General features: G+C 31.2%; 1 protein-coding gene across 1 annotated transcript in view; it reads left to right on the top strand.

Annotated features, from left to right (window-relative positions):
* Positions 1–24,382, top strand: part of LOC147078868 (corticotropin-releasing hormone-binding protein) — a 124,346-nt gene that overhangs the window by 91,703 nt on the left and 8,261 nt on the right. The window contains exon 5 of the mRNA XM_085948522.1: positions 10,491–10,669. Within this exon, the coding sequence (XP_085804648.1) occupies positions 10,491–10,669 (179 nt within the window). The remainder of the gene's footprint in view (positions 1–10,490; positions 10,670–24,382) is intronic.

The raw sequence follows: 24,382 nt of genomic DNA on the forward strand, positions 1-24,382 counted from the left end.
CCTCCACCCTTCGCTACTGATATCAGGTTACCGCATTACATTCGAAGATAATCAATAACTAGCATTACCATAGTAATTCGCAATTCAATGCCATAGCCTTAAAAATAGTCCGCCTAGGTATAAAAAGTAATATTGAAAATAATAGAATAAACAAAACAAATCGCTTCAAAATAAACACAAACATAATTTATATATACAATTTGCTATTTTTAACACATACATATGCCAACAACTGAAATCGGTCTCGACAATAATAAAAATATATTTCATAACAAGAATTTAATTGAACATACATAATTTAAAAACATCTCATGCATATACCTACTAGAAAAACTCTTTTTTGGAAAAAAAAATACGACACCCGACGGGACTGTAACTTGTAACTGCTGGATTCGTGTGCTTTTCTAATTAAATTACGGGCATCCTATTTAATTACGTCAAATATTTAGTAGTTCTTACATGAAATGCTTCTCAAATTGCGTTAATATTGTTGGCTATCGGTTTTTGTATTTACTTACCGATGTCACGGATCACTCCAAATAATATATATGAGGCGTCTAATTACAAAAAAGCGACAAGTCCACAATTCGATATTTACGGGAAACAACGTTTTTATGTTTCAAGCTTCAATTATTTGTTTTAACGTGAGATTATTTTTTCCGTTGTATTCTATATTGAAATTAGAATAAAATGGCAATTTGTTTCAGCCGATAGACTCTTCAATGTAATAAATATAGGCAAAATAAAATTGGACTTAGCGCTACTTATACTTCACTTTTTAATTTATTCCGCATATTTCCGTGGCACTGTCATGACTTTACCGGATGCTGCAGCTTGGAAGACGCCATTTCCAATATTTAACGTTCCCTTATTGGTTAACTTTTAAATTTAAATAATATGAAACATGGACTTGGCGCTTTTTGTAATAAATTGAGACCTAAAATATTTTTTTTCGTAGGGTTTTGTCGCGTTTTGGAATTTATAGATCAATACAAATTGTGTAAAATTATACATAGAATACGTGCGTATTTTTTTCTCGATTTTGACTAAATGTGGACTTATCGCTTTTTGGAATAAGATGCCTCATATATAGTTTTTTATAACGTACTTGCACTTGCTAATAATTTAATAAACTATTTCTTTTATTCAACGCGTAATTCTCAAACCTTCGTTGAAAAGTTTAATGTTGTAATCGAAAGGTAGATCAGTATACACGGTATAACATATAAATATATCTATCATCTAAAATGATTGGAAAACCGTTGAATTCGGAGTTGACATAATATTTAAAATCCACATTAAAAATGTTACTTGAATATACCAGGAAAATTTAAGTCACTTAACAAATTATATTATAATATTTTGCTTTTGGCTACACATTCTGTTTTGAACTCGAGGATTATCAATGATTACAAATGACTATCGTTTTTCAAATATTTTTCAAGCCAAATGTTTAAATACGCTATTGCCTACTTTTGGAGAATTGTGAATTCAATAATTCATGCTAAGCTTTAAAAAATATACGATTCAAAAAAAACTGTAATAAAAAAATAGATAGGGTTTACAATACATATTTTAATATTTATAGTACTCGTATGTAGGAGAGTAAAAAGTTTGTAGGGTAACAATATAAAGTGATAATATATTTTTTTGTGAAACTGACATTTTTTTTCAAACACCACACGTGATCGAACAATAAGCGGTGAGCGAAAAGGTCTGAAAACTTTTTGCCACAGAAACGTGTTATTTGACAAAAAAACTTTTATAAAAGTTTCGCTTCGGCTACTGTAGAAAAGAAATTTATGAAACACATAATTCAATTTATACACAAAAATATAAAAATATATTACAATAAAAATGATTTTATTAAAAGTATTTCTAACGGCTAAAAGGGAAAGTAAAATAAAATAAAATTATTTCGTTAGAGTATAATATGTAGGAATTATAACAACATATATATAATATATACAATATACATAACTTGAAAACACCTTAGATATAATATACCCACTAGAAAAAAATCATATTAGAAAAAATACGAAACTCGACGGGATTTGAGCCCGTATAACCATTGGTGTCGCACCAATCTTTGCATTAACCAATTATGCTACGAGCCTCCTATCTAATTACGACAATTTAAACTAGTTGGTCATACATGAAATGCTTATCAAATTGGGTTATTATTGATTATCGGTTTTTGTGTATTAAATCAAGGAATATTAATTACCTCAATTACTAACCGACGCCCAGCTCTCGCCAAATATTTTAGTTATAACGTCTACTTGAATTTGCTAACAATTTTTAATAAACCATTTCTTTTATGCAATAATTCACAAGATTTTGAGAATGTAACAATTTCATATATTGAACATACATAACTTGAAAACACCTCAGATACACCCACTAGAAAAAATCATATTTGAAAAAATACGAAACTCCACGGGATTTGAACCCGTATAACCATTGGTGTCACGCCAATCTGTGCATTAACCAATTATGCTACGTACGGGAAATAAGAAGAAAATACAATATTACTAACTCATTCGCAGCTGACAAGATAATGGTTTTTTTAATTACCACCTTTAAGATGCACGTTAATTACATCGATCAGCCGCCTGGTCATTATGCACCAGGTGCGTCTTCAGCGTCCAAAGTATTAATGATAACTCACTAATACGATGACATTTCAAAATTCATTGACGACATAAAATTGAGCGATGAGAAGTGTAGCCATGACAACAATATTATGCGCGAAGGTTTTAGACTCTGCGTTAGGAGCCTACCTTTCATACAATTCGGTAGACTGACTGACCGAGGTTACGTAATGTAAAGTCCATACGAAAAAATATCACAATTCCTTGACAAATAATTGACATTTAGAGCTCTCACAGACGGGATTCCGGTGTCGAGCCACCGAAGAATCCAGCCACTCTACACTGCAGTGGCTATGCTGCCGTACTAAGCACAGAGGCCGTATCTGCATTTTAGGCAAGTGGGAGATCTGAGCTTTCATATTATTTTACTTTTCCTGCTAATACTGGGGAACTTTTTATTTATTTTATTTGCCTATAATAGTTAATTTTGGTTTAAGATTTGTTTACATACCTTGAAAATTTGATTTATGTTATTATTATTATTATTATTATGTATTGATATTAGCCATATATATGTCAGATACGGCTAATATGCCTTAGTAAATGATAGTTACAACCAAATCGCTTAGTATTTATCGAGTTTATTTCTCAAACTCCGTAGATACGGCTATTAAAACCCTTGATTTCTCCGTAACTATAGCAGTTACGGCTTGGATTTATTCACCGATCTTATACAAAAACTCTGCAGAATCCAAATATCTAAAAACATGAAAATACCTAAATACGTCAGTTACGGCCTCTGTGCTTAGTACGGCAGTATGGCAGCCACTGAATTCATATCGCACCATCACAACTAAACCGCCACAAGTGCAAAATTATATGATTTGAGTTAATTATTACGTTTAATCGCTTCACCGCGGAACATTTAATTACTATTTAAATACCACGTTTAAATAGCATGCTAATTATATATAATGGCCACCAAATGGGGATACAACAGCTGTGCTGTCAGCGCTGTAAGGATTAATAGTCTATCATTCATAGTAGGGGAAATGTGTTCAAAATGGCACAGTGGGGAAAAATAAACTTTTGCTCTACTGGCGAAATGGTGCAGTCTAACATGATGCAACTAGCTCAGGAACAATGCATGACCCTTCTTTTAAATATTCAGCCATATTGAGTTTACTTAAAACAGCCGTACAAGAAGATACAGTGGAAAGATTTGTGAACCAAACGAATATTTTTGCAGCTTGTCGACAAAAGGTAATATTACATGTATTTTATATTATTAAATCTATATATATATATATATAGATTTAATATAAACCAGCTTAAGTAGCCGTTATTAGTGTTCATGTACGATGTAAATTTATCATAATTACTGAAGTGTAAACTGCATTTTTTTTAACGAATTTGCCAAATTCATTTGATTGGGATAAAATGGCATACATTATGATAGGCTAAAACGGCATATTATGTGATTTATGATTTTATTGTTTCTGAAAGATTATGTTCCGAAATTACCTACGTAAAACTCTGTAAGAGACATGGGATACAATGAAAATAAATCAGGCAGTTTTAGCTGTGAAAATGAATGGAAGAACTTAAAGAAGGCATTTTTTAAATAGAAATAAAACAATAAAAACGGAAATAAACATCTTGGAAGATTTATGACTACTTTTCCAGTGGTAATTGAATGTCAAAATATAAAATTTTTATTTGATAATATATTTTTGTTTCTATTTTTGGCAAATATTTATGTCGTTTGCCATTCTGTACAACCGGAGGGGTGAAATGATTTTTAACTACACGTTTTTACTTCTTTTTTTTAAGGTAGTTTTACTTTATTCATGCTCCGTTTTTATAATAAATTATACATTTTGATATTCTTTTTTTCATTAAACTAAACACTATGCCATTTTGTACACCCTTCTCCTACATGTACCGAAAATTTCATATCTTTAAATCAAAAGATCGTTCAATTTCTAAATATATTTCGAAAACACAGTACAAAAATGTGAAAGGTAAAACCAATTTTGCGTTAGGCGGTTTAATTTAAATGGTGCGGTTTCATTACCTACGGTCGTCTAATTAATAATAATATAATAATAATCACATGTTGGTCGACGAATACAATACTATTATTATTATTACGTATTATTATTATGACGGTGAATCTAGCCGCAATAAAAATGTTCTTTGGTCGATGCAGTAATAACAAACCATTTATTTTATACAATGCGTATAGAATACGTTGTTTAGTAATTATATGATATCTAATAGCTTTTTCGCAGGTACCTATAACTAATATAGATACATACAAATACCAACTAATATATACCTAAAGTAATACTATAACTAACTAAAATATACTAAACGTTAATTTATTTAGATTTAGAATATTTTATATCTACTTATCCGAAATGCCACACTATACCACTTACCGTGATTAAATTAGTTATAAGACCTTAAATAGATAAAATGCAGGCTAACGTTCATTTCTAAAAGAACACACGCCCGTTCTATTCAATCATGTATTTAGGTATTACAGGAGCGAAGGGTGAAGGTAGGCTGTTAAGATCCGCCATAATTAGTGCACATTAAACTTTTTTAGTCATACGTATTTGTTTTTATTGAACAATTTACAGATATTATTGGTTAGATTTTTAAAATCAATTAAACCCTGCCTAAACCAAACCATACTAATTTTGGTATATTTTGGGCGTTACGACAAAATTGTGCATACCTTTTCATTCATACTTATTTGTTTTCGTTGGATTAAGAATAAATATCATTACACATTTTGTTGGTTGTTTTTTTTAATTCATTAAGCCTTGTCTAAACCAAACTATAAAAGATTAAAAAAAAATTATTCTATCTTTAAAATATTCAAAGTTATGTATGGTTTAATTGCATAATTTTAGATATTTTATAGATAGGTATTTTTTTACTATTATCTATTATGGCTTGGTTTCGCAGGGTTTAATTGAATTAAAAAAACGAAACAACAGCTTCTGTAAATTGTGGTGTTATTTCAATGAAAAAAATACTAATACCTGATACAGTTTAGTGTGCACTATATATAGTGGATCTTAACAGCCTACCTCCACCCTTCGCTACTGAGGTATTATTATTTGATTTAAATATATATAACGTGGAAAGACAAATGATTCATGACATGCAACGGCAGGTACCTTCCTACATATTTCATTCAAAAAACACTTTTAGAAAATAAAAGGTTTTTATTTTTTTTACTTTTTCCACATTTTATTTCATAATTTTGATATACAAGTGCTTTTATCCTAGCGTAAATTTTCAATTGAATGACAGTAAAAAATATAGGTACATATTATTGAATAAAAAAAATTATAGAGAACGTCGGTTTCGATTGTTTACTTAAATTAATACTAACTTGTTGGTGATATTTGTACTTATTTATATACATTATGAGATTGCCTAATTTTATCATAGAAAAATTTGCTGTGTTTAAAATTCACCTACCGTATGTTAAAAAAAAGGTTCCCTATCAATGACAAATTTTGTATTGTACATTGTAGTTCTGTTATGAATGCTCGATAAATACAAACTTCATTATTCCCATCCTAACCAAATAATAAAAAAATATATTTCCTATCTATAAAATATCCAAAGTTGTGTACCTATAATTTAATCGCATAATTTTAGAGTATTTTTTACTATTAGCTATGGTTTTCGCAGGTTTCATCGAATTTAAAAAAACTTAGTACACCATCTGCAAATTGTAGTTTTTTTTTAATGAAAACAGAATAATATTAAATACGATTTAATAACAATAAACAATAATTTAAAATTTATTCTGCTCATTATGCTCTGCCTAATCAAATAATAAAAAATATTATCATATCAATAAAATAACCAAAGTTATGTACCTACCTATAATTTAATCACATAATTTTAGATATTTTAGATGCCTATTAATATTAATTATGCGTCAATGATAAATTAAAATTTACAAAATAAATAGCGCCGAGGAGTTCAATGAAAAGACAATAGGTAATTAGACCTGGCTTCAGCAATAAAAATAATTACACGACAAAGTATGGCAAATACATTGAGAGAAAAACTTGTTAGTATTTATTTCTTTACATACCTACTTAAGTAGGTATTTTGAAGATGCTCGACCAAACTGATCTATTTGATTATAAACTATTGTCAATAATGAATTTCATCAAATCGATCGTAAGAAATTTTCACACCAACACCATCATCTGTAAATTGTCTTTTTTATTGAAAACAGAATAATATTAATTTTTTTTTCAGAATCTGGATCAGTATGAAACACTGTTTTCATTTATGCATTTTATTTTGAAGAAATTTCTATTTAGCTAAAAAACATACCTATTAATATTAATTATGTGTCAATGATAAATTCTATTTCAATAATAATAATAGCACACGTGTCGCCGCATCAAAGCGGTCTTTGTATTAATTATTATTATTATTACGATCGCCGGAGTTTTGGCCGAGGCGATGCATAAAAAAAGGTAATAAAAACCGCGCTCGCAAATAATAATGAGTTCGAGCGGCTTGACATTGTGGCGGGCAAAGGAAAAGTGTGCGATTCTCGTAAACACGAGTATCTTCCGTCTGAACGCTCCCATTTAGTTATGTGTAAATGCGGAATCTCCGCCACACAGGTGGCTTAAAAAAAGTGCGATACGGGTGTCTTCCGTCTGAACGCTCCCATTTAGTTATGTGTAAATGCGGAATCGAGCCACGCCGGTGGCTCGACACCGGAATCCCGTCTGAAAGAGGGCTTATTTACGTCAAGACTGATGGCGCGCTGTGATATATATATTTTTTTTAACATTTTCAGATTGCTTTGTAATCTGTATAATACATTCCTACATAATATATACGACATCTGCCATTGGAAAATTATGTTTATTTTTATAGAATATAAAATAATTATTAATTAGTAATCATATTAAGTTTATATCATCTTAAGAAGGTAAGCTTTAAATAATCGCCTAATATGGAGTATTCGCCACTGGTAGGCGGAGTATTCACCTTAAAGAGATATTTTCTGAATAATTAAATAATATTTTTCTGAGTTTGTTAAAAAATAAATAATACTTTTTTGTAATATTCTAAATATCTATTTATCCCAAAGTAACAAGTAACTAATTTTGAATTGGATTGACAGTTAACAAATATTCTCTGAACAAATTTATTCGTTTCAAAGAGAGCAAAATGTTTGATAAAATATGTCACATCTCACTTTTCACCGGAGATGATTTCCCTTAGGTTCAGATAACAAATTTACCTGTCTTTTTTTTCTTTTTTCTCATGCCAGTTGATTGTCGATTGAAGCATAAATAATGTTCTTATATACAATAATACAATGTATATATATAAATAAATTAATCTCTTGTGGTGAACGAATTTACGTATTATATTGTGTTATATTAAATAATATGGCTGGAGTTTATGTGTGTATAATTTTGTAATCTATGAGTAGATAGCGTTAATTATCTTATATGAACTCAAACGTTAAATTTTGCTATTGATACGTCAATGGTTTATAACCCTTATTTCACATTATACGGTTTATGCACGGTTTTTTTCCGTCACGAGCTCAGTTTGTGGTTGTGTTGTGCTGACCGGACGATTTAAAACCGGTTAATGTGAAAACGTGCACTGAGTTATTGGTGGCCGTCCAGGCACCGTGAATACAGTGGTTATGGACGGCTGCTATACGGCGCCGTTTCAATTTTTAATGGTCATGTTTTTCTTCACGTCACTAAAAGAATGCCGCCGTTTGATTTTTTGCCGTACGGTCAAAACCAGGGAACTCACAAGTCACAAATATATATATAAGGGTAGAGGTAGGCTGTTAAAATTCGACATAAACAGTGCACACTAAACTTTGTCAGTCATACCAATTTGTTTTTGTTGAGTTATAATATTAACAGTCTACTTCCACAGTTCACCAGTGATATATACGTATGTGTGTATTAAAGTTATCACCTCGATTAAATTACAAAGACGGTAGCCATATCTCGACGTTATTAAAAATATCCAGTTACTTACGTATTTTGAATTATTCGTACAAGGAATACTTGGGGTCGGTACCTTAATAAGTTAGAACAGTTATCTGGCAAGCTATTGGTGGGTATTCGAATACCAGTCCGTTCAAGTTTTTTCAACACTTTATTCTTTTTTAAGACTCGAATCTTATATAATATAATAAGTTTTTAAGTCTTTTCAAGTAACGCATTTTAGATACTATTTTCCTTAAAAATTGACAAATGCTTAACTATTCCGTGCACTGTGCCAATATCAATGATACTTTTTGCAATTTTCCCGATACGATGAGAAAAGTTCAAGAAAGTTCGAGAGCTTTAAGCTTTCACACGTTGCAAAAACTTTCGATATTGCCCGTGCTAACCAATTTGTTGGAAAATACGTCCGAAGATATTATCAAGAGTGGACCGTGACATAAGTTTAGCGTCAATCTTATTATTGAAAATGGCAGACGGTGTACGTCACGAGTCGTACGTGAATTTCGTAAAATTTTTGCACGTGGGTACATAAGAAAAATACTCGTTGTATTTCCTAAAAAATATTACTTATATATTAATACATTTTACAATTAATTAAGAGAATTCACATGAATGGATAAGTCTTAAAAATCTATGTTTATAATGGGTCTAACAAATTAGTAATATACAGGTTTTAAAGCAAGAAACGGTACGATTATGATCATAAAATAATTTAAATCAAAACTAAGATGTATTTTATATTAAAAACAATAAAAAATGTCAAAATGAAATACGTCATTGCATACGAAAGCGCTTCAGTGGGTCTATTCTATACATATCGACCGCTAAAGTGATAAATATTATCAAACTTAGGTTATGTTTGTATCAAAGTATTAGCACTTATTGTAACAATTACAATAAGTTGGTTGTGATTATTGCAATAAGTGCTATATTTTAACAGCACCTCTCTTGATAATACTTTGCTATAAACCTACCCTAAGTTTGATAATATTTATCACTTTATCACTTTAGCGGTCGGTAAGTATAGAATTGACCCACAGAGAGTATTAAGAGCCATTAGTTAAAATTTGTCGCAATTACCTAAGTATGGCGCCTTTAGCATAGTAGTCTATGTGCATCGGCGCGAAACCCGAGAGATGCAGGTTCGATTACTTCTTCACAAAAGATTTTTTCTATTGATTGTAATATATTTTCTCAGAAGTGTTTTTAAAATTATGTGTGTTCAATAATTAAAATGTTGCATTTTCAATTATTCGTTGAATAAAAAAAAACATAATTAGAAATTGAAGCGCCTAGTTTCAAAAGCCCCTAAAACGATTATATGTAGTTTTGAGAAAAACTGTGAAAAACTATTAAATCTGTGAATTTTATGTATTTATTTTTTTAATTCGTTACATCCTAAAGAATATTTTGGCCTTCCATTTTAGGGGTATTTGAAAAGCACAACCAACCATTTTAGCGGGTTTTAAAATTTAAGGTTTTTGGCGTTTTTAAAGTTCAATCTTTGGCCGTCACATAAGTAACGAAAATATCAATCTAAATACATATCTAACTCTTAAAAAATTTTGAAAAACCGTTTTAGGGGGATTTGAAACTAGGCGCTTTAATTATTAAAATGTATTTTTATCAGAAAGAGAAGGTAGAAAAGTATTTTGAATAAAGCATAAGGCATACTTACTATTCCGTCATATTATTACTATCGACCAGAACTGTCCTCCCTAGTGAAATAACGATTTACAGTAATAAACAGCTGTTCTGCCTTGCCTATTAACCCACTTATGGACCCACCATTCGGACTAGAGTGCTCATTTCATTACACGAAACGCGTTACCTAATGTCATTTTCATTTCAGCCTGCAATATACTGGTGGACTCCGTTGAAGATAATATGTTTACCCTGCGGAACCACGGGAAGGCGGCCAACTGTTCGCTGACGGCCGTCTACTCGGCAGGGGTCAAAGTGGTCGCCCATAGCGTGGGAGTAGTCTCCACGCGAAACAGCCGAGAAGTCGAAACTGGGACCGTATTCAAGGTATGTAAATACACATATTAAAATTAAACTTACCCAATAAGTTTTATTTACAACAGTATAAATAAATTATATTATTAAAGTTTAATTTCATAAATTAAGTTTTTAATTAACATAAAGCTTTTATGTTTAAATAATTCTGTAGCTCAGAGGTAAACTATCGCATGTCACATTTGAAGGGGTTATTTCAAGACAATGATATGCCACAGAAACATAGTTTGGAGATATGAGCAATTTAATGTTATTGTTCGTTCACTATTGTAACAGGAAAAATTACTATCCTCATTAAAATGTTCGATATATCTCACATCTAATTATTCTGTTTGGAGCAGAAGGCGTGGATGACTGACCGATATCAATTTTGACTGGCATGGCATATCATAATATTATTGTTAAAATCATTTTTTTAGCAAAATTTGAATTTGTAAGAACTACACATTGATCATAATTATTGAGACATTGGTGTATTTTTTTTAAAAAGTGTCTTAAGTAAAACGTGAGTGTATGCCCTGGGAATTGGTTTTATTAAAAATAAAAAAAATCATAATTATGTGGCATATCATTGTCTTGCGATAACCCCTTCGTTTGTCAAATTATTCAGGAGAGCGAAAACAAGTTTTTTTTTTCAGATCTTTTTATATCACTGCTCACATAATCACACATTGAAACAAATTGATCTTTGAATTAAGATATCATTACATATTATGTGTTATAGGATTAGACTTTTATTTTTAAATATTTTTAAGGATTCAATCATTCAATAATATACCTCTAGACATAATGTGTGAATAATTTTTATTGCAATTAACATCGCAAGTCCAACAATGTGCATTACTTACAATACTATAACTAAGTAATGATGTATGCATTTTTTAATGCAAGTAAGTGTCTAAAATCTAAATAAAATACAATGTGTCATTCTTTCTGTGGAAAATCGTCTCTTTCTGCTGCATAGACAGGTATATTTTTATAAAAGATGTGAAGTATTGATGGCACCCATGCAAGAAGTTTCATCAAATCATTGTATTTCTGTATTGAAGTTGTTTTTTTTCCTTCTGAAATAACAGGTAATAAATAAATAAATTTCAATTATATGTTGGTACCAGTGGCGAAGGGTGGAGGTAAGCTGTTAAGATTCGCCATAAATAGTGCATAGTAAACTTTGTCAGTCATACATATTTATTTTCATTAAAAGATTACAGACAGTGTTGGTTAATTTTTAAAATTCAATTAAACCCTGCGAAACTAAGCCATAATAAATAATAGCAAAAAAAACTCGTCTATCTATAAACTATCTAACATTATGCAATTAAATCATACGTATAACTTTGGATATTTTATAGATATAATAATATTTTTTATCGATTAAAGTTTAGTTTAGGCAGGGCTTAATGAATTAAAAAAAATGAACCAACAATATGTGTAATATATTATGTATTCTACTTAATGCAACGAAAACAAATAAGTATGAATGAAAAAGTTTGCACAATTTTGTTGTATTGCCCGAATCGGTTTAGGCAGGGTTTAATTGATTTTTAAAAACTAACCAACTCCATCTGTAAACTGAAGCCATAGCCCAAATACATATTATGACTAACAAAGTTTAATATGCACTATTTACGGAGGATTTTAACAGCCTACCTCACCAAACAACGCTACTGGTTGGTATATTGTAATATAAGACACTATACAATATAAAGCCAAACGTTACATTATCCAAGCAATGTTGCCAATTTAGCATTGTTATTGCCAGATCTAGCGTTTTTCGATAGTCAGCTTGCAAAAAACGCATCTGGCTTGTGGCGTTTCTACTAGCGTTTTTGATGCCTCCGACAGCTTTAAGTGTGTTGAATACTTACTAAGTTTATTTATTTTCATGCGCATCAAAATTCTGTCATTATTGCACCTATTTTACCTATTTTAGAAGCGTGAAAAATAAAACAATACGAAACAATAGGAGCATTCATGGCCTAATAGTGAATTATATCATATAATAGGTATATGACATCAGTTTCAGATTCAAATTTTCTATGTCGTCGGTTTTGGGTTGAGCTGCATTATTTAATGTTTTTGTACTTTAATTATTAAATAGTTATTCATCTAACTGAAAGGTTATTAAGTTTTCTATATTATTTTGTCCTACAAGAAAGAAGCGCTCGCCTTCAAACATGAAACATATCAACTTGAACGCTGTTGACACAATTTAGGTATTTGTTGTTAATTTTGATATATATTTCGGTTTTACACAACGTATAGACATTTTTTCAATTTTTGCATTTTTTATCGATACATGAAAGGAAAGGTATTGAATTCGTTCTTGGTATAATAAGTAAAATTACTTGCATTTTTATTTTCACAAAATCTAGCGTTTTTTTTCTGCCAAATAGGTAGCTTGTTTTCGCACCCTACGTGGCATGTTTTTGTCAACAACAGTTGGCAACACTGCATTCAAGTCATTTCTAGGACTCGAAATTTAATAATGTACAATATGCATTAACAAAAAACTTAATAATACTACAAGGTCACAATAGCGAAAATTAATTGATTTTTTATTCCGATAAAAGGAATAAAATCACGTCATTAGAAATTAGCGACACCTATAAATATATCACGGGTGATATTGCAGAGAGATCTCGCTATCCGAATGGGAATATCTGGAGCAACTCGATGCGGATTGTCTGGGACTCACGGTTGTACTCGGCCAAAACCAAAATGCGCCTATTTGACTCTTGCATTCTGACGGTGCTGCTTTACTGTAGCGAAAACAGATTTTTGCGACGGATACCGGGTGTGCAGTGGTATGACTTTAGGAGCAACGAGGAGATAAAAGAACGCACCAAGCAGCCTCTCATTGAGAGTGAAGAGGCGACGTAGGACCTGGCTTGGCCACGTGCTGCGGATGTCAGAAGAGAACATCAATCTGGCTTGCCTGCTTTTCAAGCCAACCAGATTCCGGCGTCCTAGAAAACCGCTAAATACTATCTATATAGTGTATCCGGCGAGCTACGGGATGCTGGTTTTACCTGGAACGACGCAAGAAGACTGGCGAGCGACAGGAATTCTTGGAGAAACCGCGTGGTGTTTATACGCTTCAAATAAGTGCCGGATATGGTGGAAAAAAAGAAGAAGAAGAATAAATACTATGAAAGTATTCATTCTGTAATCATAACTATATAGTTTTTTTTACCTAAATGAATAATTACACTACGGTGTACACCCTGGGTGCCACATGAGCAGGTTTTTAATATAGCTGATTACGAGAGACGGTTATACTTCATTAGCTTAACGGTTTAACCGATGTAATCCATATTTTTACAATACCACAATAGCGTAGATAAATCAATTTATTATTCCATCCGTAAGTAATGAAATCACAGTATGAAAAACTTGCAATACTAATAAATACTATCAAATTATTAGGTCTGTAGTCGTAATATTAGTATATCGTAGCCCACGGTGGCCGCGCGGCTTAAGAGTTCGACTATAACGCCGTGGGTCCCAGGTTCGAATCCTGGGTCTGGCAAGTACACATATTGTTTTTCAATTTGTGTATGTCAGGGTATGGACCTAATAGGTTGAGCAAGTGGCTGACATTCATTTCTCGTAAAAAACAAAATCTGTCAATACAAACCTCTATTCTGTGGAGGCCCATATGATCCTATTAGGATCGGACATAGTCAAAAGAAAAAAAAAGAGTGCATTTTGGCCGCCACTTGGGTAGGTTTCATAATATTGTGGTTCTCCATTAGCCAAACCTAATAAATCCATATTTTATAAAAGTATCTTGCAAATTTGTTAGATGCCAGATTCCAAGATTTCTCCCTCGAATTTAGCGGTGTGTTCTGCTTAGGGATTGCAATACCGAATGAATATATCAATACCGGTATATCGGTATTTCTTATTGAATACCGGTATTCGTAGAACATATTATAAAAAAAGTACCTATCAATAATTATTGCTAATAAAATCTATTTAAAACACTATTAATAGCAGCCTAAACTACCTACCTACATTTATAATGTTGATCATTACACCTATGTATAGATAAGTCCGGGTATAGGAAAATCTCTCTCAAATTTAATATTTGTTGGATGTGCCTACCTACTACAGACGTTGGATCAATAGTAGTTATAGAATGTGGTATCTTTTTTGAAATATATTAATTCTACAAGTATATTTAAGGGATTTTGGCAGCAATAATCTTAAGCCTCAATTACATTGAGCTTCTTTACGAGCTGTTTGTTGGCGAATTTATAATCTGCCTGTAAAGTCGCCCAGTGTAATCATCGAACAAGCTAACATGTTCGATGATTACACTGGGCGACTTTACAGGCAGATTATAAATTCGCCAACAAACAGCTCGTAAAGAAGCTCAATGTAATTGAGGCTTTATACACTAAATTTAATATAATTATACAATTCTAAATTCATTTTTGAAAAACATAAACGTGTAGGTATGCTTTCTTAATACCCAAAATACCGGTAATTTGGATTTTTGAAACCGGTATTTCGGTATCCATAAATAATTGAATACGGTTATTGCAAACCCTAGTTCTGATACTACTTGAATGTCTACTTTTCTGCAAATTTGCTTCAATCTGCTAGTAATATATGTATGGTACGAAAATAGGTTATTAACAATTCACTCATCATACATTCAAGGAATAGGAAGAAAGGAGGTCAAAAATTACAAACAATGACATAGTTAATCATAAAAAATCCATAATATTCACGAAAAGAAAGTTTTAACACATGTTACAAGGAGAAAAGCATAGTATTAATATATTTTTATTTCAATATTACGTATTATTATTGAAAAAAATCCTTCATAAAGCTATCGAATGCTCTATGGTATCATTTTTATTTCTTGACTTTTATTTTTTTTACAGATGAAAAACATAACCTCACAATCGGACAATCTGGCTGTAAGTAAATTTATCGGGGAATCAACGATGATGTTTCCTTACCCCCGATGTTAAGCTTAAGTTCTGAAGGTGTGTGTGTGTGACATGGTATGTTTGGGCAGTGATGAATAATACACGGAGTTGGTATTTTCTTGGTTTTATTTTATAGTTATTAGTTATAAAGTTAGGATAATCACGGCACTAAGAAATGACTGTTACATTGATTTGGATTGAGTTGAAAGGTTTACATTAATTTGGAATTTAGATATTATGGTGAGACACGGAAGAGTGGCGCGTGTCGACTATATTATAGAAAGGCCGAAAGATAGCTGTTGCACTTCCGTTTGCGTTGTTATCTATGAACTTTCATAGACAACATGACAGTTATAGGGTTATATACAAAACCTCGACAGATAGTCTCATTCATTTAGAAAAAAAATGACGGACAATTTTTTGTGTATGTTAAGTTTTACCTTTTACATAGTTTTACATGTTAAAAAGCAAGGTAAGTTTTACATTTTTTTTAAAAAGTAATTAATGTTTGACAGTTTGAAACATTGACAATAATAATTTTGATGATATACATATTGATTATTGCAGTGACATCTGTGAAACATTTTGTAAATATTTTGAATGTTTTCATATTATGGTTGAAATAATTCTTATAGTAATAATAAAATATAGGTATATTTTTGATAATAACACAAAGAATTATTATTCTAGCTACAGGTAGATGAAATATTTGTATAAAAAAGAGTTTTTATGTATGAATTTTTTTGTTTTTTTAACTTGTGTAACACTTTTGATTTAATTTGCACTGATTGAAATGATTTTCACTGATTGACTTTTTATTTGTTTTGGTTTTCACTGGGCGTGTTGTTGTTAGGCGATTTTTTTTGATATTTCAGATATTTTGATCGATGAATAGCATGTTGGTGATGAGTGATCGTTGTGTAAATGATGCAGAAAGCTGATGTTTGTGACCTATTTGTTGCTTTAGACTCGTGCGTCCAGTGTGGACCTTTATGCGTACTCGGGGGATTTAGTCCACAGCCGAGGGCATTTATTTGTCCTTGCTGTTTGCGTTGCGTTAGATTTATATGGATCCAGTGTGGAACAGTATGCGTGAGTCTCAAAGGATAGGAATCCATAACCAAAGGAATTTATTTGTGCTTGATTGCAAAATCGTTTTAGCACGAGGGAACTAGTGTTGAGCTGCTCGTGGGTGAATTTTCTTATATTTCTCAACTCGTACAGTAATACAGTTACGTAGTGTGAGAGAAATGTTTTGATGGGACTAAAAAGGGTCACATCTTAAATTTAAGTTTTGAAGGTTGCTTGTCTGTATGTGACATGGTATGTTCAGGCAGTGATGAATAATACACAGTGTTGGTATTTTCTTGGTTTTATTTTATAGTAATAGAGTTCGGATAAACACGGCACTAAGAAATGACGGTCATATTGAGTTGAAAGGTTTACATTAATTTGGAATTTAGATATGGTGAGACACGGAAGAGTGGCGCGTGTCGATTACATTATAAGAAGGCCGAAAGACAACTGCTGTATTCCCATTTGCGTCGTTGTCTATGGTCTATCAACGACCTTAGATAACAACACGACAGTTGTAGGGTTATATATAAAACCTCTACACATTATAATAAATGCTATACTGGTTTTCGTGAAATATATATATATATATATATAAATATATATATTAAACAATATCAACCGATAAATATAGATAAATAATAATATATATAGCAAAAATATCTAAATATGTAAGTACATAATATTTTAAATGTAAATTTTAAAAAATTGGTAAAAGTAAAATATAATAGAGATGCTGATGTTTACAAATACTTAGTAGTTGAACTATTGGCATTTTTTCATGATAATACAAATGAATAGTATTTATTTGGGATTTCAGATATATCTTTTTAAAAACAAACCTGATCACTTCTTAAACCCGCAAGTGACTGAAAAAAATATTTGGATAAATTTAAAATTACGGAAATAGGTATTCATGCAAATGAATTTCGAAAATTTGCAAGTGTCATTACTGGTCATCAAGGAAGTCGAAAAGTAACAGAAATAAATCAATCTTACAGAAAAATACAGCCCTATGAAACTTTATAATAATAATATATTGATTGATACATTTCATTTCCACTTCCGATATATTCGGTATTAACTGATTTTTAAAACCGATATTTTGGCATCGAATACTGGGATGCTGGTTTTGAAATACTCGTATTGGAACCCCTAGTTGAATATAATATGTCTGTTTGTTATATAATATACCATATTACTTGTCTGTTGATATTAACACGTATTAAATTGGTAATCCAAAATTTAATATTGGAGTAACGATTTCCTTCGAAAAAATATTTGATCAAACTCCCATAATGATAATATTATCCTTTAATGACGTTTGAAATAACTTTGGGTCTGATTACTCTATAGTATTTATGATATCATAAAATTTTGACCCAAATAAATAGGAAGCCGTATTTTATCTTATCTTAAATAATATATAACTTCATTGTAGGCTACCCAATTCTGTTTTTCAATTTAAAATACAATGTTTACCGTATTTACATGTTTTAATGGTTAGTTCTATCAATAAAATTGAAAAGTCAACTATTAAAAGTTAAAATTATTGTAGGTATATATATAGTCATAATTTTTAACCCATCATATATAATTAGAAGAGTTACCCACAGAAAAAACTATACAAATATAGGCGTATACCATTTTGATATCGCGATCCCATTTGATAAAAAAAACATGTAATGATACGTCCCCGTTCCATGTCATTCACTACTTTTGACCTGTATTATATACTATTAATGGGTGCCGGACAAAATCACGAATGCTGAAATCCCGAATGGCCGAAATCCCGAAAGCCTAAATCCCGAAAGCCGAAATCCCGAAGGCCGAAATCCCGAATGCCGACATCCCGAATGCTGAAATCCCAAATGGCCGAAATCCCGAATGGCCGGAATCCCGAAAAATAAAAAAATACAAACATCAATGATTGCGCAATCTTGAATTAGAGATAAAAAACCATTTTTGTAGAACAAATGGGTTTTTGTCTCTCCTGCAAAGAAATTGCGCAATCTTAACACTTATCTTGAATTGCGCAATTGTTGATGTTTGTATTTTTTTTATCTTTCGGGATTTCGGCCTTCGGGATTCCGGCCATTCGGGATTTCGGCCATTTGGGATTTCAGCATTCGGGATTTCGGCCTTCGGGATTTCGACCCAAACCCACTATTAATATCATAGTATTGCATCATTAGGCTTGATTGAATTGAGTTGACTTGAGGCTCGTTGAACGTTACTTCAAGTTCGTTACTTATTATTTATTGTAACAGTTCAATCAACAACGAAATTTGAAAAGCATTCCATGTGGGACCTACTGGTTTAAATTATCATAATTTAGTGGAAGACCTGTAGCTTAATTCGTAAAAGCATATTGTTGCGATATCAGTTTATATACGGGTTTAAATCCCATCAGGCGTCGTATTTTTTCAAAATAAATGTAATTTTTTCTAGTTGAGGGGTGCTGGACGAAATCCCGAGGGCCAAAATTCGTATCATACACATGACATATTTACATGATTTCTTATTTACCCAAAATTCCAGCAAAGCCGTCAAATAAAAATTCTTTTCCATAAAATATGTTTAATGTTAAGGAAAAAGCTTTAGTGACTTAATAAAGCACAGTATGAGGGAATAATTTTCATTTTTATTGCAAAATTATGTGAGTATGCTTCGCTGAGAGTTCTCTTAAATTTATTTTATGCTAGACATTTTATTTGAAGTGGAAATATATTTCTGCCTTTTATGTGTTTAAATAGTGAGAAAATAATTTGTTTATTCACAGCGCATTCGCCCGTAATGAAAATATTCTATGAAAATGGCAATGTAGAATTACAATACATAGCTTCTACTAAAATTCTCTTAGGAAGTTTATGAACTAAGTTCTTCTAATACTTTTGTTTTTCTAACTACATTATATTACTTGAAAACAATACATAGGTTCTATTATATATTATTGATTAAATGTATTTAATATAAATTGAATATACATTCTGATTGATGAGAGCTTTGGAGCTTTGGACGATCCCATAGAAAATGGAAATCTGGACTTCTATAGAATAGAACAAAACTCTCATCAATTAGAATATAGATTCCTGTTACTGATCGTTATTTTGGTTACTATCTTAATACGGTATCAAGTATTTAATACCTAAATGAATTTAAACTAAGTAAATCATTTCATCCAGTAATTGGATGAAATTGCATTAAAATAATCTATTACTATTATTATAATATTATTACTATCGACCGATGGTACTTGATGGAATTTGAATTTAAATTCTAATGGATTTAAGTTTTGTACTATTCCATTTGAGTCGTTTTCGGGTTTCCCCTTTCGGCATCTTCAGGCAGTGTGAACACTCACCAAAGGGCGAATAAACACTGACCACGAGTACTATTTACTCCAACTTATATAATATCACAATCAATACAATAAAGTAGGTAAAAACTCCATTACCTACCTATCAAGTCAAGGGTCATAACAAAAAATAACAAACAGATTATGAATAGTTGAAGTGGTAATAAAAAAACTCCTTATCATATCAACAATAATACACTCGATATCTTCTTGAATGATCAACTTAACTTTCCTAGTAGCCCATTGCTAAAATTATAATTGTCAAAAGAATATACAACGTTTTTCCCGCTATAACTTTTGACATATATGATATAACATATTAAAAATATATTTTTGAAAATAGTATTTGTACCAAGTGGGACTTGAATATGCCTTTGCATTTCTTGGAATATTTTTTATTTATTTTTACTAGATACATAATATGGATATGTTGCATTTATTATTGAGGCTCCTTTAAAGATTTTAGGCATGCGAACTACTCTACTTGATGCTAAGTCAAATGAAATTTATGTCAGCTGCAAAAAATGCCTTATTGAAAACAATTCGTCTACCCGCATCAGATATTGTTAATTTGAATTCGGTCACGCCCTATGACCTTGCAAAAACCCTGAAAAATTCTTTGTAATGCACCTTACATATGATAGTTCTGATGAATATTTTGTTGTATTTGTGTCGCTGAGTTTCAAAACCCGCTATAATACTTTTTCATTATGTTGAGAAAATCAACAAAAACTTTTTGAATGTTTCAGTAGTGTTATAACGGGATTTGATAGACACATTGATTTTGTTTCATAAATGACATAATGAATTTTCATGTAGAGATTTTAATAACGAATCCAACGATATAGGTATATATCTTAATTATTTCAAAAAAGTGTAATAGCGGATTTTGAAACTCAGTGACATATTTATTGGGAACTGGGAACTGCGATTCATACCCCGCTTTGGTAGTTTTTCCTTACATTTAAGTTCGATCTTTCTAATTTTTTGATATATTTTATAATTTGAGGGTGTAATAAAAACTCCAAATTTTTGACCTTATCACACTCTCAATGGTAAAAGTGCTGAATGACATGAATGAGTGAATCTCTCCACTAGTAGGTTTTTGAATACATATAATAATAATTAATTTAACAAAAAATACCCTTCCTCAAAGCTTTTGTATAAAATAGTTTTTGATAACCCTTATAGGTAGTGCGATACACTTCTGTAAAATGGAGAGAAATATAAAGAATACAAAATTTTACGTTTTGAACATATTTTACTGTAGTTATTGTTTAAAAAATTGCCAATTTTATTAATTAATATAATAACAAATAAATGAATGAAAATCACACACATCTTGCTTTTACGATTATGTATATTTATTTTGAACGTAGGGTATATGTGTATAATAACCGTGATAATCCCATCTATTAGGGATAAGAAAGGGTTGTTTATATCTTTTTTATAAAAAAAACTATTTAAATTTCTATTAGCAAAAGCGAACAATGTACACAAAACTATATGTAAAATTGTTATATTAACTTCGAATCGTTAGCATTTATGTTATTCCAATCGAAACCACATGTACGGAACATACAAGCGCCGTGGTCCAGTGGATAATGGAATAAATTATCCACTCAACAAAGGGGTTCAAGGCTGCATTGTCTGCCCCCTACATTTCACGCCTCCGCTGAATCTAATGTACTACACATATGTTTTGCGAGCGTTGCTTGGCCACCGGCTTCCACAGTCAAACGTATTTTACTCTTCATTGGACATGAAGGTAAAATTTACATTTATGTATATTATGTACAAAGCGAAAGACTTGTTGAGAGCTTTAGAACCATTTTATAGTGCTGCATAGACAAACGTTTCAGGAATATTTCACATGAAAAAGCTTACAAATTTACTACGAATAAAATTTAAAAAATTCACCCCTTTAGAAAAGAATAAGCTTAACTGATTTTTTGACATTTTACAGGAGAGCACTTATAAATCTTTTTTGTCATTAATTTGAAAACTGTATATATGAGAATATTGATTTAAATATACGATAATGCATTAGTTAAAAACATTATTATGTGAAAAAAAAACATTGAAAAGTATATTCTGTTACATATTTAGTCAGATAACGTCAAACAAGTTTATTTTGTTCCAAAATGTTTAAAGATTGAAGTTAAACTTGGAATTATCTAAGCTGATAAATTTTTGTATGTTCATAACGTTCACTGAACCTAGCTTAAGACGGTCTCGAAGATTCGGTAAAACCAGCAGAGCATCTCCCATCCGGAGCCAGTCTTGGGTACCGTACAACCCCTAAACAGACTAAGAACCATGGTAGGGCGCACTCGAGACAACATGGTGAAGTGGGGGTTTTCCGATGCAAAAATCTGCAAATTCGGTGAAATGCAAAGCATCGAGCACCTTTTTTCATGCAAGGCTTGGCAAGTAAGCTGCAATTTCGACGAGATCCTAAAAGCCGTCGAAAATGGCGTTGCCTTCGCCAGCTTCTGGAGTAACACATTGTAGCTATTGAAGACCCGACATGACGAAAAAGATATTCATAATTCAGATACGCTTGTTCTGACTCCATATAGAGAATAAACAGGTAGCTAGGGTTGATAGGAACCTGATGAGGTTGTGTGGCGTTATCCAAGACTTGAAAGGACTTCTGTGCAACTCCTGAGTAGTATTCACAGCTGTTACGTTTAAAGACTGTCGTCTTGAAGGTAATTGTTAGGTGATTTACATTCAAAGATGTACTTAGACTATAATGGTCGGGAAACAATAAGCTTTCACGAAAGTTAAAACATTAAAGTTTATTCAACGGAAATGCGAGTACATATTCAGCGGATAAGATATACACGTTACAAAGATTTAAAAATAATAGACGAAGGGCGCGAGGTGCGTGTCCCTTTTTATAAATTTTTGGTGATATCATTTTAATTAGTTTATTGACGTCTTGTGTGTGATATCCGGCGTAGCTCCATAGACCAATGACCATATCTGCCCTACATTTGTGTTTATCAAGTTAGAATATTCTGTAGTCACTGCATCATATTACATATATATTGTTTATTAACCTTTATAAACATGCAATGTTTAGTATGTATAATCTACTCTAAAACTAGGGATATTGTATAACATTACGTTTCTTGTAAATGCTCTAATTTTCATTAAAATGGTCTGTATGTAAATTTAAGGATTAGGGGGACATGCTCGTCGAAGGTCAAAATTGAGTTTTTATTGTATTTTCAAACCATGATCCTGGACACTCCTTAAACGTTGTAGATAATCTATTTATATAATTTTGAAGCCTTATTATCCTTTATAGTTATTTTAAACATTTAATGACTGCATAAAGTATTTTTGTTACATAAAATAGTATTCTTTTAAACCTCTCGCTCTAATGTTTTAGAATATAGTCATATTTCGGTACATAACTGTGCAGTGGTGTTAAGATTTTTTACGTTTATTAACTTTTAAACGCATTTATGAAACTATTGGTATAATTTATTACGAAATAATTTTTGTAAAATATTCACGATAAAAAATTATATTGATAATCTCTGTGATCCCAAATTTGACAAGAATTAGGCATTTTATTATTTAAAAAATCGGCAATATTAACACATTTGAAGATGATTCTAAAGATATTTATTATAAGCTATGTTTTTGACCATTCAAGTGTGATAAACATCTTATGAATAATGATTGCTTTATAATAATTATTGACCTAAGAATAAGGTAGTGTTTTTTTGAAATACGCCATTATTTCTTTTGTCATTCCCCAGTGGTTAAGCTACAACATACGGCCGTAGCCATACACCATAAACACGCGCGTTAATATCAATTTGCTCCCTACTTCAATTATAGTTTGCCAATTTATGGCTACGGCCGTATGTTGTAGCTTAACCACTGGGGAATGACAAAAGAAATGGCGTATTTCAAAATAACACTACCTTATTCTTAGGTCAATAATTATTATAAAGCAATCATTATTCATAAGATGTTTATCACACTTGAATGGTCAAAGACATAGCTTATAATAAGTATCTTTAGAATCATCTTCAAATGTGTTAATCTTGCCGATTTTTTGAATAATAAAATGCCTAATTCTTGTCAAATTTGGGATCACAGAGATTATCAATATAATTTTTTATCGTGAATATTTTACAAAAATTATCTCGTAATAAAGTATACTAATGGTTTCATAAATGCGTTTAAAAATTAATAAACGTAAAAAATTTTAACACCACTGCACAGTTATGTACCGAAATATGACTATATTCTAAAACATTAGAGCGAGAGGTTTAAAAGAATATTATTTTATGTAACAAAAATACTTTATGCAGTCATCAA

Source organism: Rhyacophila brunnea, unplaced genomic scaffold (assembly GCF_057557595.1).
Source record: "Rhyacophila brunnea isolate RB1 unplaced genomic scaffold, BYU_Rbru_1.0 scaffold_10, whole genome shotgun sequence".
Lineage (NCBI taxonomy): Eukaryota > Metazoa > Arthropoda > Insecta > Trichoptera > Rhyacophilidae > Rhyacophila > Rhyacophila brunnea.